The 18,521-nt window shown below is 36.1% G+C and overlaps 1 protein-coding gene across 4 annotated transcripts in view; it reads left to right on the top strand.

Moving 5' to 3' along the window:
• LOC138693078 (zinc finger protein ZFP2-like) overlaps positions 1–18,521 on the top strand; it is a 151,320-nt gene that overhangs the window by 38,536 nt on the left and 94,263 nt on the right. The window contains exons 5-6 of one of the 4 annotated variants that reach the window (XM_069816663.1): positions 6,653–6,735; positions 12,855–17,932. In XM_069816663.1, coding sequence (XP_069672764.1) covers positions 6,653–6,735; positions 12,855–14,010 — 1,239 coding nt within the window. In that variant the 3' untranslated portion in view covers positions 14,011–17,932. Of the gene's footprint in view, positions 1–1,990; positions 3,889–6,652; positions 6,736–12,854; positions 17,933–18,521 lie in introns of those variants that run through there. The other 3 variants (XM_069816667.1, XR_011330219.1, XM_069816666.1) reach the window with 3 other exon arrangements.

Genomic DNA, 18,521 nt, shown 5'->3' with positions numbered 1-18,521 from the left:
TCGATTCCCAGTCGGGACAAGTTACCTGGTTGAGGTTTTTTCCGGGGTTTTCCCTCAACCCAATATGAGCAAATGCTGGGTAACTTTCGGTGTTGGAACCCGGACTTATTTCACCGGCATTATCACCTTCATCTCATTCAGACGCTAAATAACCAAAGCTGTTGACAAAGCGTCATAAAATAACCTAATAAAATAAAATAAATAAACCACAAAAGAAGTAAATTAAAATCATCAGTAGGCCTACCAGTTGCAGAAGACACATCCCTGACTACATCCCAACTCTGGCTACTAGCAACAGGCATCTATAATCAACACCGATCAAAATACCCCTCATTTCTCGTGAAAAACAACAACTGAATAGACTACAGTGGACTATAGTGGACTTTATGTTGTCAGCAAACAGCTGGATACATTAAGAAGACTGATTAATTTTTTAAATAATAATTTACAGACACATCCTATATGTTAACAATTTAACAATGACATACCCAATGGGTAAATAATTAAAATCAGTTTTCTAATTCTTGTAGTCCATTTTGTTCAAATTTAAATTGTTGTTTTTTCTTTTCCATTTGTTTTATGTCATTTTTGAGTCAACATCTAGTAGATACTTGCTATGCTAGAGAAGAGTCACTTTGAGTTTATTAAGTTCTACTTGTGAAAGCGTAGCAAGAAGGTTGCTGTTTAACTTAAAATGAGTAACCCAGGCCTAAAACTTGATCCAGTTTGGAGAGAATTAATTTTTTTTTATAATTTTTACCACTTCCAGTGGAAAATTCATGATAGCTAAATGCAAATCATATGGTTTAGAAATGCAAGGATTTGTTGCTGCAGTGAAGTTACATATTAAAAAATGTAAGAGTATAAAATATAAATAAAGAAAAAAAATTAGTGAGACCTACTCCAATATCTGACAATGAAGATCAAAATTTAGAGACAGATCCAGTAGTTGCACCTTCAGTATCTAAATAAAAGAGGTCGTTAGTTACGGATCACCTAACCACTGAGACCTCTGAAAATTAAGTCAAATCAGCTTAGTCCCTTTGTTTCTTGAACAAGTGAAAATCAGAATGAGGATTTTAGATAAATAAATTATAAAATTCTATTATGCTATAAACAGTTCCTTCTATTGCATTCAGCTATAAAACAGAAGAACTGGTTCAAAAATATGTTGTAATATATCATATCCCAATTAAAATTATTGTTAAAACACAGCATGTACTAGTAGATTGCTTCTTCATTATTCATCCTAGGTACGAGTACTTCTTAAACACTGAAGCAAACACCAATCCGAGAATAATTTCAAATGATTTATATAATAAGAACTTCAATTTAAAAAAATTATATTTCAATCAAATAAATCTGATTGTAATTTAAAAAAAATCATTGTTTTTTTATTTTTTAATAAAATCATGATTTTTTACACTCTCTGGTGCAGACATGCAATTAACTAGGGGTCTGTTTGGTATAATGACGCTTGTGTATTATAGGTAGAGCATTCAGTGGGGAAGTATCTGGTTTCTTTTGTTTCAAGTATGTTTTTTTAACTTAAAATTGGAGAAAATCTAACTCCTGTTTGGTCATTGGTGTCATTTGTTATTAAAAATACCTTGTTTACTAAAAAAGCTCCTGTTAAGAATAAATTAGTATTTAAGTAAACAAATTAAAAAAAAAATCTGATTGAATAAAAAAATGTGATTTAAATAAAAAATCAGTGATTTTGATTTTAATTTAATAAATACCATCGAGCGGGGTGACTTTGTGCCATTCGTGCATTTCATAAAAAAAAACGTAAGGAAGTAGTCTTTAAAACTGTCACAAGGTTTTAAAGACTACTAGACGTAAGGAAGTAGACTTTAAAACCTTGTCACGGTCTTAAAGAATACTTCCATACGTTTTTCGCGAACAGCACAAAGTCACTCCTCGCGACGGTAATGAATGATTTTTTCCACCCTAGTATTTGTACCTTACATTTCCCCCTTTTTTTCAGGTACGATTTCCTTGCCCTTGGAGGCACTCACATCAGTGCCAGAGACTACTGTGCCGGTAGAGGAAAGTGAAGCAAGCATAGGCCTACATATATATGAACCACAGGAAATGATTGTAGAAACAAACCCAACACCCACGACTTCTGTAAAACGAAAAAGAAACCTGAATGATATGTATGAAAGTGAGCAAGCTATAGCAACGTCACAAATAGTTAAAAACAAGAAAAAAGTGCTGCAGATGTCCAATGTGTGTGAAATAAAACAGAAAATACAGGAAACAGAACTACAAATTAAGGAAGAAGAATTAGAAGGGAGAAGAAGAAAATATGAAGCGGAAGAAGAGGAATCCCAATTGAGAAGAGAAATCTTGAAAGTGGAACTGGAAATTGCGAAGGCGAAATTAGATCAAGCAAAAAGACAATTTTAAAAAGTTCACTGTGCTCAATTTCATGTTCATTTCTCATTTTGTTTGCCTTATACATATAATTACTTCTTTCGAAAACTCTGTGTAGTCTTACAGTAATTATTATTGTTATCATTAATCATAATATTCTGTGGTGTTATGACATAAGCTGATATGTACATTTTCATTATTTCACAAGAGAGCAATCTGAAAGATGATTCTTTGAGGAAAAATCTGGAACACATTAGAAGGAATATTTTTTTATTAATTTTTTATTTACTAATGGGAGTAGACATACCATGTTTTGCAGTAACGTTAAAAACAACATTTGCAACATATTTAGACGACAAAATATTTTTGCTGAAATTGTACATATCAGCTTATGACATAACACCACAGTGTTCGCTAATATGTTTTCGCGGGATATCAGCCGAGTAAAGATTTTGGAATGCTCCAAACTTTCGACTGCTATCTCTGCAGCCATCTTCAGGGAAGTGCTGTCCGAACAGAAAGTCGAAATGTAATATAGATGTTAGGCTGTCTCAGGTGAAACGGGATTGGTTGGCGGATCGGCCAATCCGGGCTGGGAATTGTCATTCCTCGTAAGCTCCGCCCCTCCCGGGATTCCTGTGTGAAGTTTGGCAGGCGGCGAGCCCTGTTCCGCCAGTTGGAATCGGTTGCCGTCCTCGGTCCGTGATCTTCATGACCATGATTGTAAGAGGGCCTAAGTTGGTCCAAGGCCGGTGTCCATGCCTGACTGAGCTGCAGTCCACCGTCCCTGTTAAAGTTGTTTTTCTCCAGCTTAATCTCTATGGCCTCCTTGATTGTACGTTCCCAGTAGTGGCTTGATTTGTTGATGACCTTGGTGTGGTCAAATAGTATTTTATGATCCTTTTCTATGCTGCGTTGCGCCACTGCAGATTTTTCCTGGTAATACAGCCTCAGGTTCCTCTTATGTTCTTTGATTCTGTCTTCTATTGTGCGGCCAGTCTGCCCTATGTATACTTCGCCGCACTCGCATGGTATCTTGTAAATCCCTGGTGTCCTTAGGCCCGGACTGTCTTTAACCTGACGTAGATGACTCCGGATTTTGCTCTGTGGTTTATGGATGGTTTTGATATTTACCTTCTGGAGGATTCTGCTTATTTTGTGTGACACGCTCCCGCAGAATGGAATGAAAGCTTTCTTTGTCGGTTCTTGCTTGTTGTCTAAGTGTCACAGTGTTTATAAACAAAAATTAGGTCTAAAATTCACTGAAACTTAATTTACAATATTTCGATTATATAATGCTTTTTTAAATTCTAGGTAGTAGGTAACAGCTATTATGTATGTGTTAATAAAATTATTACTTGACTATGTTGAATCCATAATTATATACATGTTATTCAGTATTATTATTTCAGTATTTCTTGCAATGATTTTTACAACTTTTCACGTAAGTAGGCGATAGTTAATATTGTAATGTAAGAATGTACATAGGCCATGAAAACCATTATTACTGCCTGGAGAACACGTGTTTATTAATGCTGTTCTTGTTGCATTTCCATTGTTACGAACTGGCTCCACAGGCACATCTACCACCTCAACATCAACATCTCCTTCGGGTAAGTTTTCAGTATGTTCATTAGCTATGTTGTGCAGAACTGCTGTCGCCACAATAGTCGCCAATGTTGTAGATATTTTCGTCCTCATTCCTAGTGCCAGGACAGGAAATCTCCTCTATCAAACCCCAAATGATCTCTCTACTGTGTTTCTTGTTGCTATATGCGACCTCTGATAGTTTTCTTCAGCTTCTGTAGCAGGATAAAGAAGTGGAGTCAACATATAAGCCCTACAAGGATAACCGTTGTCTCCTAGAAGAAAACAATTGGGATATTCATTGTTTTCAAATTTTGCACGTAGAAGACAGGCATAAAATATAGTACTGTTATGTACTGACCCAGGCCAACGTGCAACGACATCAAGAATCCTCAGATTCTTTGTACAGACAGCCTGGACATTGATGGAGAAATAACCTTTCCTGTTTCAGTACATCTCATTCAAGTGTCCACCAGGGCTTTGAATTTTCATATGGCTACAGTCTATAGCACCAATAACGTTGGGAAAATTGCTAATTGAAAAGAAATCCTGTTTCACTGTTTGTACAGAATTTCCTTGAGGCATACTAATATATTGCTCTCTCATTCTTGCAATGCAGACAGTTACACATCTTATTATTTTACAAACGTAGATTTATTAACGTGAATATGGTCCCCTATCACTGTCTGAAAAGCTCCTGTTGCGTAATAGCGCAAGGCAATCAACAGCTGGTTACTTACTGATACTGCCTTACTGCGTGCGGTTTGTTTTTCAATGTGATGCCCTATTTCATGCAAGAGAGCCATGAATGTATCTTTCGACAATCTAAATTTAAGCTTAAAATCAATATCATCGTACTCTTGTAGAGGATTAGATCTGTCTCTGAATATTCTTGGTCTTGGTAAATGTTGTAGTTGTTGTACCATATCCAACATAACCTCTACATCAGATGATTCAGACGATTCTATAATAAAAATAATGAAATTGTTTTATTCATATATCTTTCCTTATGCACACATGAATCTCGAGTTCATTGCGATATAATATGTAGCTTATATTACATTTTACGTACCTGTTTCTGATGATAACATATCCACGAAATTATTTAATACTTTAGAAAACATCTACTACTGTATATTACGTACAATGTGGCGGCTAACGATTCGTTAATAGTTTACAGCTCCGATTTTCTACCTATAGTTTACAGAGTGCTTTAACGAACCAATAACTTTAAAGGTCGTTCTTGCAACACTTACGCTAAATGAACACTTATAGGACCAATAGCGTTTAACCAACCTATAAATGCTTTCTTGCAACCCAGCATAAGGGCTTTAAAAGTCCCATTAGTCCCTTCATAGATAATTTATGCTATTATACAGTAGGTAGTAAAATAGTTATTCTGTAACAGCCATTTTCCACCAGCTTGCCATGGTGCACTTGAATGAACCACTGGTGTGCGACAGAATACCAAATGCGGCTGAAGTTAGCCTTCAGTAAACATAGTGTAGCTGTGCGAGCAATAGAGAAGAGAATGACAGACGCGAATGTAAGGTTGCCTGATCAGTAAAATTAGAATATCGCACCAGTCTTAAAAAAATATAATATCGGATTTTACTTCGCTTTATGAAAGAAAATGTTTAGTGCGTTAAAAACCTTAACAATATGTGTAATGATTTCAATAATTTCAAGGGAAAAATTGTTCCGGGGCCGGGTATCGATCCCGGGACCTCTGGTTGAACGTACCAGCGCTCTACCACTGAGCTACCCGGGAACTCCACCCGACACCACCTCAACTTTTCCCTTTATATCCACACAACTAGCGTGGGCTGACGAAACGCCAGAGACCTACCACGAGTGCACACAATCTCTGTGTGACTTGGAATTGTGGTTTTCTGTTAACGTGCACAGTAACGTATATATTGTGGTGGTAGAGCGCTGGTACGTTCAACCAGAGGTCCCGGGATCGATACCCGGCCCCGGAACAATTTTTCCCTTGAAATTATTCAAATCTGCTTTATAGGGAGCTTCACCTGAAAGACTAGATTTGCATGTGTAATGATAATTTCCTAAATAACAAATTCAGAATTCATTCATAATGATCGCACCAGTATTGCATTGGAATAATTTTCTGTCATTAAATTTGTATTTCTATAATAAATTTTAAGTAAAAGTTAAAGATTGTGTCAATCAATTTGTGAATAGTATGTATTTTGCCTCTCTTCTCAATGTTATCTGCAACATGTACCTTTGCACCATTGATCATAGTATCATGCCCTGGTATGTTGACTCAAAAATAATTCATATATAATTGAAAATAGTTTGTTTCATATATTAATGCATACACATTTATCTCATTTATGTGTACATTATAGTACTCATTCCCTCCTGAAACCCTCAAAATTACCATTCTGCTTGGAAGCAACAGTTTTAGATTATATGAGTGTGCGGCAAGATTTTAAATTACACCTTTAGTGTGCTGCAAGTTGAAAAAAGGTTGGAAAACGCTGCGCTCTAAGGGAAGGAAGTACCCCATGAAAAATCTGTCACAAGAATTGTCTTCTGTTATCTGAAATTGTACTAGGACCAATACGATTTAAATGCAGTTCTATGTCATCTAGAATCGATACACTTTTGTTTATGTATATTGTACCATCTTTCTGTTTTATTTGTTTTATATTTTTAGGAAGAGCAGAGTCACTTGGTCACAGTGAATGAGGAGCCAAGTGTGGAAGTAACGGCAGGGAACAAAGAGGTTTTCATTGAAAGGTGAGTGTGGTGTGCGAGTCTCTACATAGAGAGTTCATTGTGTTTGAAGTTTCTGTTTTCTTCACTGTCTAGAAGCACCTTCACAAGAAGTGTCTGTCTGATTCATCCAGTAGTAATCAGCCATCCCGGTCGAGGTGGGTTCCGCCAAGTTGGTGATCAGGGGGGGTGCAATGGTGGCGGTCTAGCATTCCTTTCTGTACATTTGTCATATTATCACCATCCAGCTCTTCGTGTTCTCTCTTCTTTTTCATCTCTATCTTCCTCTTTGCTGGCCACCATTGCATGTGGAACGCTCACCACATCATCACAGCCATTTTCACCCTTGCATCCCCACTGTATAGATTTTCTCTTCGCTCGACATCCGCCTACCATCAGTTCGCACACGACTGCACCGTGGATTATGCGACGTCTCCTGTTTCATATAAGTCTGAGCCGAAGTTTTAAGAGTTTTACACCAGCTTTTGTCTATAGACTTTGTTTCAGGGAACTTGTATCACGTTTTTCAAATTATTCTTTTGTTCTTATTGACAGATCCCGCGTAAATGATTGTGTTGGTTGCTCCTTTGTTGCAAATGGATAGATATTTAAATATAAATTGAGCGAATATACCAGTGTTTCTACTGCAGAATTGTATGCTGTTTACATGGCCTTATTGTGTTTAATTAGACAACCACAGGGCAGAATTCTAATCTGCTCAGACTCTTTAAGTGCCATTCAGTCTCTGCAGGCTTTACATTCCGATAATCCTGTAGTGGTAAGAACCCAACAGCTCTCCCACACACTCCTCACCTTTAACTTTGAGATTGGAGTATTGTGGATTCTTCCTGGCCATGTGTGAATTCCAGGGAATGAGGCCCCAGATGCTGCTATGAATGGCACTCTGGTATATTGGCGCAAGAGGTGGCAAGACATACAAAATTATTTGAAATGTACTATATGATTGCAATGGGAAGGAGAATGGTCTGCACTAGAGGGAAATAAATTGCGCAGGGTAAAGAATACAATCCGCGTTTGGGATTCGTCCACAAGAGCGTCACGACATGAAGTTTTACTCACCCGGTTGAGGATTGGCCACTGTCGTCTGACACATGGCCATCTGCTACATGGCGAGCCTCAGCCGGAGTGAGATATATGCCGTGTTCCACTTATGGTGGAACATTTTTTATTGCATTGTAGAAAATGTGACCTTGTCCATCGACAATATGGAATTCAGCCCACGCTATGTGACGCTCTTGGAAATGATTTTAATTGTACAAATGCAGTTGTGAAATTTTTATCTATTACAGGACTTCACAGGATGATTAATTTTTTATTGACCTGTTTTACTTATCCTCTGGACCCTTTACATCCGGAGGTTACATTCGTTGTTTTATATATGTTTTAACATACTTGACAATTCGGATCTTTTACATCCAAGTATTTTATAAATGCACCAGATAATTTGTTTCTGATGACATTTGTTTTATTATTTTATTGTTTGTTGTGAAATCTAGTTAGGTTCTGAGAACTGCTCACTTTTATGATTTTTATGCATCACCTTGTTGAAACTACATTTGTGTACCTCGTTTTAACCGTTAGAACGCTTTTTTGTTCTTTTTTAGCATTCTGAATATTCTGTTTTGTGAGGAATTTTAGATAAGAGCGCAAATACGCATAGTAGCTGACCTTTTTAAACCCCACTAACTAATCAGCCATCATATTGACATTCCACTTCCCTTGGTATCTGGTTTCCATAAGTAAAAGTTTCTTCATGTTCTTCACCAAAGTGCCTAGATCGTTAGGAAAATAATATAGATGGGCGTGCAAAAAGTGGACCTTTACAATCATATTGCTGCCCTGGGTCTCGAAACTTTTCAACTAAATTTATACAGTGTCTTTGTAATTCCCTAGGAAATTATGAACTACCATTTTGAGTCCATTCCAAGTGTTTTTCTCCGAACCGTTCATCACGTTTACAAAGTCACTGTGTAACCTTACATTTGCTTATTTTATTTATTTATTTGTTTGTTTCTTTATTCGTCTCTTCATTCGTTCATGCATTCAGGTGTAGTTAAGGCAGTGGTCCTCACTAGAAATTACAAGAGAACCAAATATAATAAACAGTATCTGTTGGAGAGCCGCACCAAATTCCACAGCACTCAAACTTGGTAACACGCAGCCTTATTACATTTATGGATAAACACATTCATTACTGATTACTATCATTGATTTTTATATTGAAAATTAACTGTTTTATATTATTATTATTATTATTATTATTATTATTATTATTATTATTATTAAGTATATGATTATGTCACGTGACGAGAATATTGTACGAAATGGAAATATAAAAATTGGAAATTTATCTTTTGAAGAGGTGGAAAAATTCAAATACCTGGGAGCAACAGTAACAAATATAAGTGATACTCAGGAGGAAATTAAACACAGAATAAATATGGGAAATGCCTGTTATTATTTGGTTGAGAAACTTTGTCATCCAGTCTGCTGTCAAAAATTCTGAAAGTTAGAATTTATAAAACAGTTATATTACCGGTTGTTCTGTATGGTTGTGAAACTTCTACTCTCACTTTGAGAGAGGAACATAGGTTAAGGGTGTTTGAGAATAAGGTGCTTAGGAAAATATTTGGGGCTAAGAGGGATGAAGTTACAGGAGAATGGAGAAAGTTACACAACACAGAACTGCAGCACCCATTGTGTTCTTCACCTGACATAATTAGGAACATTAACTCCGGATGTTTGAGATGGGCAGGGCATGTAGCACGAATGGGCGAATCCAGAAATGCATATAGAGTGTTAGTTGGAAGGCCGGAGGGAAAAAGACCTTTAGGGAGGCCGAGACGTCGATGGGAAGATAATATTAAAATGGATTTGAAGGGAGGTGGGATATGATGATAGAGACTGGATGAATCTTGTTCAGGATAGGGACCAATAGCGGGCTTATGTGAGGGCGGAAATGAACCTCCGGATTCCTTAAAAGCCAGTATTATTATTATTATTATTATTATTATTATTATTATTATTATTATTATTATTATTATCATCATCATTATCATCATTATTATTATTACATAGTTTTTAGATAACATACGGTTATGTAGACTACTGCTGTGAAGTTGAAGGTCGAACTCTGCTACTCTCCTACACAATTGTGTCAATACGAGCTGCTTGATTTGTGACATATCCTCAGCAGGTTTTCCAAATTCACATTGGTGAGATGAGAGTTATGTTTACTCTTGATGAACTTTATCTTGCTGAAAGTCATTTCACAAATATACGTTGATCCAAAAAGACACAAAAATGTTATATGCACACGACACTAAGTTTTCGAACTATCTTTCTAGAAATATTTTCCAAAACTCTAAAACTGAATTTATTTTTCGTTTCTCTTGAAAAATATCTTCTAGTTCTGAATCCTACTGGAGATAAATAATTTCATTTTTGAGATTTCTTGTCTCAAGGCCAAAAATTGACAACCCAGTTACATCTGCTGTCATTTCTAATGGTTTAGCTTATCTGCTCTGAATTTACTTGTTACTTGCTGTCAGAATTTGAATACACGATATTATAATGCAGTGGCGGCTCCCGCATATTTCTTAAGAGGAGGAAAGAAGTTAACAGCACGAAATGACACCTTCTTGAATGAAACATGCTACAAATTAGACTACATGCATACATGTAAGACCAGATAGTGTTAGGGTTTGTATAGCAATAATCTGTTCTTGCAAACTGAGTTTCCTAAATAATTGTCCAAAATATAATACGTTTTCACTTCCATTCAATTTCAAATACATTTGTACAAAACTGACAACTTGGATGTTGTCCTGTCTAGTAGACAATGAATGGAAGTGAATTTCAGTGGCCAAAATGATCTACGATACTAACGTAGAACTACTTCCTCTTTGTTTTATACCAACCCGACTTCAGCTTTCAAATATCCTCGAAAGTTTCAAATCATGAATAGTACCCTATACATATAAAATGCAATGAATAATATATTTTCATTTATAATTTTAAAAAAGTTTATATGGTGTCCTATAATTTTGCGTTAAAACTGTTTTTATTGTGCCTCCTCCTAGATGTGTTATAGTCTGGTTGAATGCAAGATCGTTAGATTGCAGTGGTAGCGAGCTTGCTGCACGACCAGTTGGTTTCTATTTCCCGCCCATGCGCTGATTCAGAGGAGGGTCTCCTCCCTTTCCGTTCATTTACTTGCTTTAAATCTCTGCTTCTTTCTCTGGCCGCTAGTGCGCTGTTGTCTATGTGTGTTAACTGCAGTGAAGGAGGAAAGGATTGCCTTTCTTCCACACAAACAATCTCGCATCCTTCTCACAGTTTTCTACAGCACATGAGCGCGCGTCATTTAAAACTCGATCAACCAAGGTTTACTTATAGCTGTGAACTTAAAAATTATCGAATCTTCCCCGAATTTTAAGGCACATATTTTATTTGATATTTACTCTCAGAAGAAGAAAAATGTGAGGAGGACGTTCCTTCCTTCCCTTCCCCGAGAAACCGCCACTGTTATAATGCCTATTAAGATGATATCATTTATATAGCCACCAGCGTGGCTCACTCGGTTAAGGCGCTTGCCTGCCGGTCTGAAGTTGCGCTCGGGCGCGGGTTCGATCCCTGCTTGGTCTGATTACCTGGTTGGGTTTTTCCCGAGGTTTTTCCCTAACGTAAGGTGAATGCCAGATAATCTATGGGAATCCTCGGCCTCATCTCGCCGAATACCACCTCGCTATCACCAATCTCACCGACGCTAAATAAGCTCGTAGTTGATACAGCGTCGTTAAATAACCAACTAAAAAAAAATAATATAATTTATAACCTTGAACTATGTCACGACATACCAAACACATGGCACTGCCTTCTGTTTTAGCAGGTATGAAGAAAAAATCATGCTCCAAACTGTCCTGAAAAACTCTTATCTTCGTCTTCCAGTTTTTTCTTTCCTTTCGAGAAAAGACTGCACTGCAATAAACTTACCACTATCAAGTAACTGTTCAACTGAATAGGAGTATAACAGTAAATGAATATTCAGTCGCTTGTTCATAGAAACTAAGAAAAATGTATAATTCATTCAGAAGCTTTAGACGACAATGAACAAATTCAAATGGTTTGCCAAACAAACGTACTTCTCATTAAAACCAATAAGGCTGAACAAAGAAATTCAACGTTGCATTGTTGAACACGTGCGCTACTGCACTGCACTAGTAGGAATGATACAGGGATATCCAAAGTTTTGTAGAATTTTAATAAATATATATTTATATTTTAGAGTTTAGATGTAAATGTGATGAAGGTAAAATTATTCCAAGAGGCACAATAAATGTCCTCGATAGTGGCATAAGTAGTGCTAAGTTAAGGGCATCAGTTTTTCACTTTCACACCACCAGAACTACAACTACAATAACAAATACAAGAGTTCTTGAACAGTGTTTCACCAGGTGTTGATTTTTTTCTGTTTGGCCACTCTTTCCCCTTCCACTGTGTACATCTAGCTCTTCTGTCCCACTCAAACAAGCATCACGTTGGTGTTATTAACTAATGCAGAGTTCTTATCAATAAAGCCATTAACTCTCTTGCTCTCCAATATTTCTCACACATAGTGAGTTTACAGCAGTGGTGTCACGAAATCAGCATGGGAGCTTATGATTTGAAAAGTTACGGGATAGCCGCGTGTTTCTCTGCAAAAGACTGCATATAAATGTATGACTACTCATCGTTCAGGCAGGGCTGTATAAAGTGTTGCTGTAATTAAGAGATTGTAGTTTAGGGAAATCACAATATATAAATGAGACAGTTTGTTACTAGTACCTGAGATATGTTGTGCCCAATAATAAACAGTAAAAAAACTGTAATGAATTTATATAACAAATTCTACAAAAGATAAAGGAATAAGGCATAAACATTATTTAAAAATTTAAATATTTGTGATATGTAATTATGATTTTAAGACTTTTAATATCTTTTAAGACACTAATTATTTCCAAAGCTGCATCTCTAATGGTACTGTACCTCATAATGAAATAGATTTGTTATGGTTTGAATATTTAATCATTGAATGTATATTTGTAACGACTATGTTATATACTGATAATATATTCCCTCAGGATTGCAGATACTAATAGGAGGATTGTATCATCAGAATTCGACAGTTTTGCACTTCGAGAGATCGAGACAGTGTGCGAGATTCCCAAGAATTCAGTTTCTTCGGGAAAACCTGTGTGGATTCGTGAAGATGAGAAGCAGTTGGAGTTTGATTTGTCTAAAATATGTTTCTCCAATTCGAGAGAACTAGACGGGGATTTACCCATGGACGTAGGCAAGAAACCTTTCGAATGCGATGTTTGTGGTAAATGTTTTTCAAATCCGTATAGCCTAAAAATTCATAAACGCGTCCATACAGGCGAGAAACTTTTCAAGTGTAATGTTTGTAAGAAGTGTTTCACACTCTCAAGTAGCCTGAAAAACCATGAGCGCGTGCACACAGGCGAGAAACCTTTTAAATGCGATGTTTGTGGTAAAGTTTTCTCGATGCCGAGTACCCTAAAAAGTCATGAACTTCTTCACACAGGCGTCAAACCTTTCAAGTGTGATGTTTGTGGTTCGTGCTTCTCGCAATCGAGTCACCTAAGGTACCATGAACGCCGACACACAGGAGAGAAACCTTGCAAATGCAACGTTTGTGGTAAAGATTTCAGGAATTCAAGTATTCTAAAAAGACATGAACGCCAGCACACAGGCGAGAAACCTTTCAAATGTGAAGTTTGTGGTAAGTGTTTTTCAAATTCTCATAGCCTAAAAATTCATGGGCGCGTGCACACAGGCGAGAAACCTTTCATGTGTAATGTTTGTAATAAGTTTTTCACTCTCTCAAGTAGCCTGAAAGGCCATGAGCGCGTGCATACAGGCGAGAAACCTTTTAAATGCGATTATTGTGGTAAGGTATTTTCGACGGCGAGTACCCTAAAAAGTCATGAACTTCTTCACACAGGCGTGAAACCTTTCAAATGTGATGTTTGTGGTATATGTTTCTCGCAATCAAGTCACCTAAGATACCATGAACGCCGGCACACAGGAGAGAAACCTTGCAAATGCAACGTTTGTGGTAAAAATTTCAGGAATTCGAGTATGCTAAAAAGACACGAGCGCTTGCACACAGGCGAGAAACCTTTCAAATGTGAATTTTGTGGTAAATGTTTTTCACAATCAAGTAACCTAAGACAGCATGAGCACCGGCACACAGGCGAGAAACCTTTCAGTTAAGAGAATATCTTGAATCGAGTAGTCTAAAAAATCCTTTAGCTTTTGCGCAGAGGTGAGAAACCTTATAAATGTGACGACTCGATTGTGTTCCGCTGTGTATTTAAACAATGGTAACAAACATTTCTAATTTGATCTTTGTGGTGTTCCTCCCGGTTGGTTAGCCTAAAGCCAATGATTTTGAACAGTGTTGTTGGAGTTATCACTACTCCGGGCTTGTCCTTCCTTATTCTTATCCACTGAGTATTCGAGACCTGAAATTTAATTGCTGCAAGAGTTTATTGAGAAGCGCTTTTGAAATTATAGAGTTCAGATGAATCAGATACTTGCAACGTACATGTAGTAAAATTTTTATGAAAAAATAATTACTTTTATTAGATCTAATAGTACTTGACATTTGCAATTATGCTTGCGATTTTTGTTTCGTGCAGAATTCAGTCACGGGTTAGAAAAGAATGATGTCAGATAAGGTATTTTTGGCCACCTTCAACAAATATCCCTTACCTAGGAGATAAAACCACAAGAACAATAACATCCTACTTTTTATACATTTTAATTACACAATTTTAACATTACTAACATTTGGCTAATTTGTGAAATGTGAAATATATATTAAATGAAGCTATTATGGTACAGTACCTTATTCACATCCGATTGTTAATTCAAATCTGAACAAAATAATTTGTATTCTCTCAATGACACACGAATTTTTTTTCCGAGCAGACTGCCTGTTTTTTTATCATATTACAGGCATTATCACTCATGTAACAATATAATGATACAAAAGAACTTTTAATGTTTACAAAAATCATGAGACATTCAATGAAAGCATTACTTGGTAACGACACATAGCTCATTATAACTGGGAACAGTGTTGTTTCTAGCTGTGTCTTTTGATACGATATGAAACTGCTTTCAGGTTCCAGTTTACTTGGCCCTTTCTGTGTTTAAATAATGGTTGTTTCATAGCACACTTCAAGGAAAAAAAACAGAAACCAAATTTTTTGTTACTTGGCGCAATATGTATTTACACTCTTCAAGTCAGCCTGTTTTGTCAAGTCTTGTCATGTTAGGGAAGTGTCCAATTTTTTCTTTCATTTAGACGAAAATCGTCCACTGTGTAAGTATCGCAGACCTTTTTAGCCCCTGATATTTTAAATGTTAAGCAAAGAAGCGACTATCCAAATAATAATAATAATAATAATAATAATAATAATAATAATAATAATAACTGTGATAGTAATATCAATAATAAATTCAATATTATGTTTCTCAATTTCAAAGTATGTCACAGTAATGTTTATTCAGGATAGACGTTATTTATATAGGTACTGTACTAGGAATATTTTAATTACCTTTTAAAACTCACAATTAACTCGAAAACCTTAAACAATGGAAACGATTTGAACACAAATTTGGAATCAGACCGATGATTTCTATGAGAATCCGCAGTTCTAACAGAAAAAATTTGTCACTCTGCATACAAAAGTCCGCCACGCAATCCCCCGCATTTAACTCACCTTAACTCGCAAACTGGTACAGATTTTGAGAATCAGCCTCTTTTAAAAGTAATTTCCATTTTTCTCTAAATATGTTGCTCACTTTGATCCCCCCATCTAACGTGAAAAATAAAAAAGTTCGTCGCTTATCACTTTTGAGGATGCCAGTAGTTTCAACGTGTGACTTCGAAGTTAGAAATTTTTTTCTCACTGTCGATTCCAAATTTTTTTCTATGCTTTCCTTAGACATTTATCTACGAATTCTAAAAATTACAGTGCAATTGATTGTCTCTCATAGGAGCTACGACATAGGGTTGCCACCTATCCCGATTTTGTTGGGATGATCCCTAATTTTTTGTAATTGTCCCGTGTCCCGACATGGGTATGATGGGACGCCCAAATGTCCCTACTTTTCTGTTTTAGGTTACAAGCCGAGTTTTATTATTGAATCTTCTTAAGGTTTTACGTCAAATAATATTTGTAATAATGTTAGTAATATTTATTTTCTTTTTCTTTAAACTTATACAGTTGGTCATCTTGATAACTGTTTAAATTTACAAATGGAAGAGCGAGCAACAATGGGTTCGTGTTTCTGTTTCTAAGAAATCAAGTCATTGCAATTCGTGTTTCATTGTCGTGGAGCAGTGTGAAAATTCAGTAAAGACTAAGTTGATGGCAGTTATAAATTGCAGTGCACGTATATTAGCTGTTAGGCAGTTTCGCAAGACGCAGACATTGTGATATTTTAGGGATTCGTTTCAATAAAATGTTCTCTAAATTAAAGGAAAACTACAGTGGAAGTGAATGCAGTGATAGTGATAGTTATGACAGCCAAAATGATAAACGGAAGAAAAAGGTGAAAATAATGTGTACATTTCGTAATGAATGGTTAGAAGATAAACAGTTTAAAGGTTGGTTAGCTAAATGTGATGACGAAGGCATGGCTTGCATCGTTTTCAATAAAAAGCGAGGAAATTATTGCGGTGAGAAAACCTTTACAAAGTGAGAAACATAAACTTTCTGTTGCATCAAGTGCTAAAACTATATCGATTGAAACATTTTTAGCGTGAAACATTCTCCTATTGAAAGTGAAATTACAGCTGCTGAATTGTCGTTTGCATATCATGTAATAATACATAACCATAGTTATCTTTCTACTGATTGCGGCATTAAGTTAGCGAGTGGCATTTTCAAAGATTCGAGGTTAAGTCCAAAACTTCACTGTGGACGTACAAAATGTGAGATACCGGTACTTGTTCAAAATGTATTGGCCTCTCATTCCGTAGAATTAGTATAGAACGACTTAAAATATGACATTTTTTTATCTGTTTCGACAGATGCCTTAAATGAAGGCAATATTAAGTGCTTTCCAGTCAGTATTAAATATTTTTTGAGATTGGTGGAGTTAAAGAGAAAATACTTAGCTTTTAAGATGTTTCGAATGAAACAGTTGAAGGTATTTTTGAAAAACTGAAATCTATTTTAGATGGACACGATTTGAAAGTTTCTAATATGTCAAGTTTTGATGCAGGCAATGCAGCGGTCAACTATGGAAAACACCACTCAGTTTTTGAGAATTTCAAATGTTTAAATGATAATACAATTCAAGCTAATTGTAATTGTCACATTATTCATAACACGGTCAAAAATGCATGCAAAGTGATGAAATTTGATGTCGAGTGTCTAGTGCTAAAAGTTTATAATGAGTTTCGTCTTTTAGTAAGAAAATTAATGAACTCAAAAATTTTTTCAGTTTGTTGAACAAGAATATTCAACAATTTTAAGGCATATTCCAGTTCAGTGATTGTCCGTATTACCAGCTCTAAAGCGTTTGATCAAAAACTGGAAACCCTATACAATCCTATTTCTCTCTCAAGGAGAAGAAGAAACAAATCCTTTAGTATGGACTTTCATAAGAGGAGTAGACGAGAAAGATAAATGGTCACTTCCTTCTTTTTATGCATTTCATGCACAACTATATGAATTCTGTTACAACAACAATTTTACAACTCGAAAATAAAACAATTCAACCTACAGATCTTTATGCTATCTTAGAATCCCTACATAAAAACATTCAATCTAAATTAAAAGATGGATTTTATGGCTTTCAAGTTAATCAAAATGTGAATAAATTAAGAAATCGGACAAGGAAATATTTAGGAGAGATGGAGCTAATGTATATTAAAGGAGTCTTCATTATTTAAACAAGCGGTTCAACTTCGAGACTTCCCCTTCTAAGAAATTCACTGTCTAGAATCTGAAAGAAGTAGTGACATTTGTTAGCCTTATAGAAATTGTAAATGCCCACAGCTTAGAAGTAAACGGTGATGAATTGTACAATGAGTTCGTTATTCTAAGAGATGCTATTGAAACTCTTAAAAACCTAGATTTACCAACTGACAAAAAAGGGTCCATTTTTTAACAAATATGCAGCCCCCTAACTAAAAATAGTAAAATTTGTGTTGTCCATTCCTGTCAGTAACGCTCATGTAGAAAGAGTGTTTTCTTCAATGAAAAACTTGTGGACAGAAGAAAGAAACAAACTTAACTAAAATCCGTGGAAAGTGAACTTCTGGTTAAAATAAACTATAGTTGAAACGGAGCTTCCGGGCTAAGATGCCGCCATGGTCTACTGGTGCAGATGTTCCCAGACGTTTCGTCTACTACTGCGGCAGACGTCTTCAGTGGTTATGTATCCTAGGTCGAAGTCTTCTGCTAGGGATTTGCACCAGTAGACCACTGCATCTTAGCCCAGAAGCTCTGTTTCAACTAGACACCAGCCGTGAAAGCCTACATGCTAAGATTAAAATAAACTCTAATATGAGTTTTTCCGAATTTCACCAATATGCTGTACATGAGAAGAAACTTATAAAGGCCGCTGCAACAGATAAGAAGTATGTCTGTAAGTTCCAACCTTCGCCTCAGCCCCATGATTTGTACAAGACATCATGTTCAAACTAAGGTAAACATTATCATTTCAATACCTTTAGAAATGTTTAATATAGTATTTGTAGT

Source organism: Periplaneta americana, chromosome 17 (genome assembly GCF_040183065.1).
Source record: "Periplaneta americana isolate PAMFEO1 chromosome 17, P.americana_PAMFEO1_priV1, whole genome shotgun sequence".
NCBI classification, from domain to species: domain Eukaryota; kingdom Metazoa; phylum Arthropoda; class Insecta; order Blattodea; family Blattidae; genus Periplaneta; species Periplaneta americana.
The sequence above is the reverse complement of the archived record's forward strand: the minus strand, read 5'-3'. Positions and strand labels throughout refer to the sequence as shown.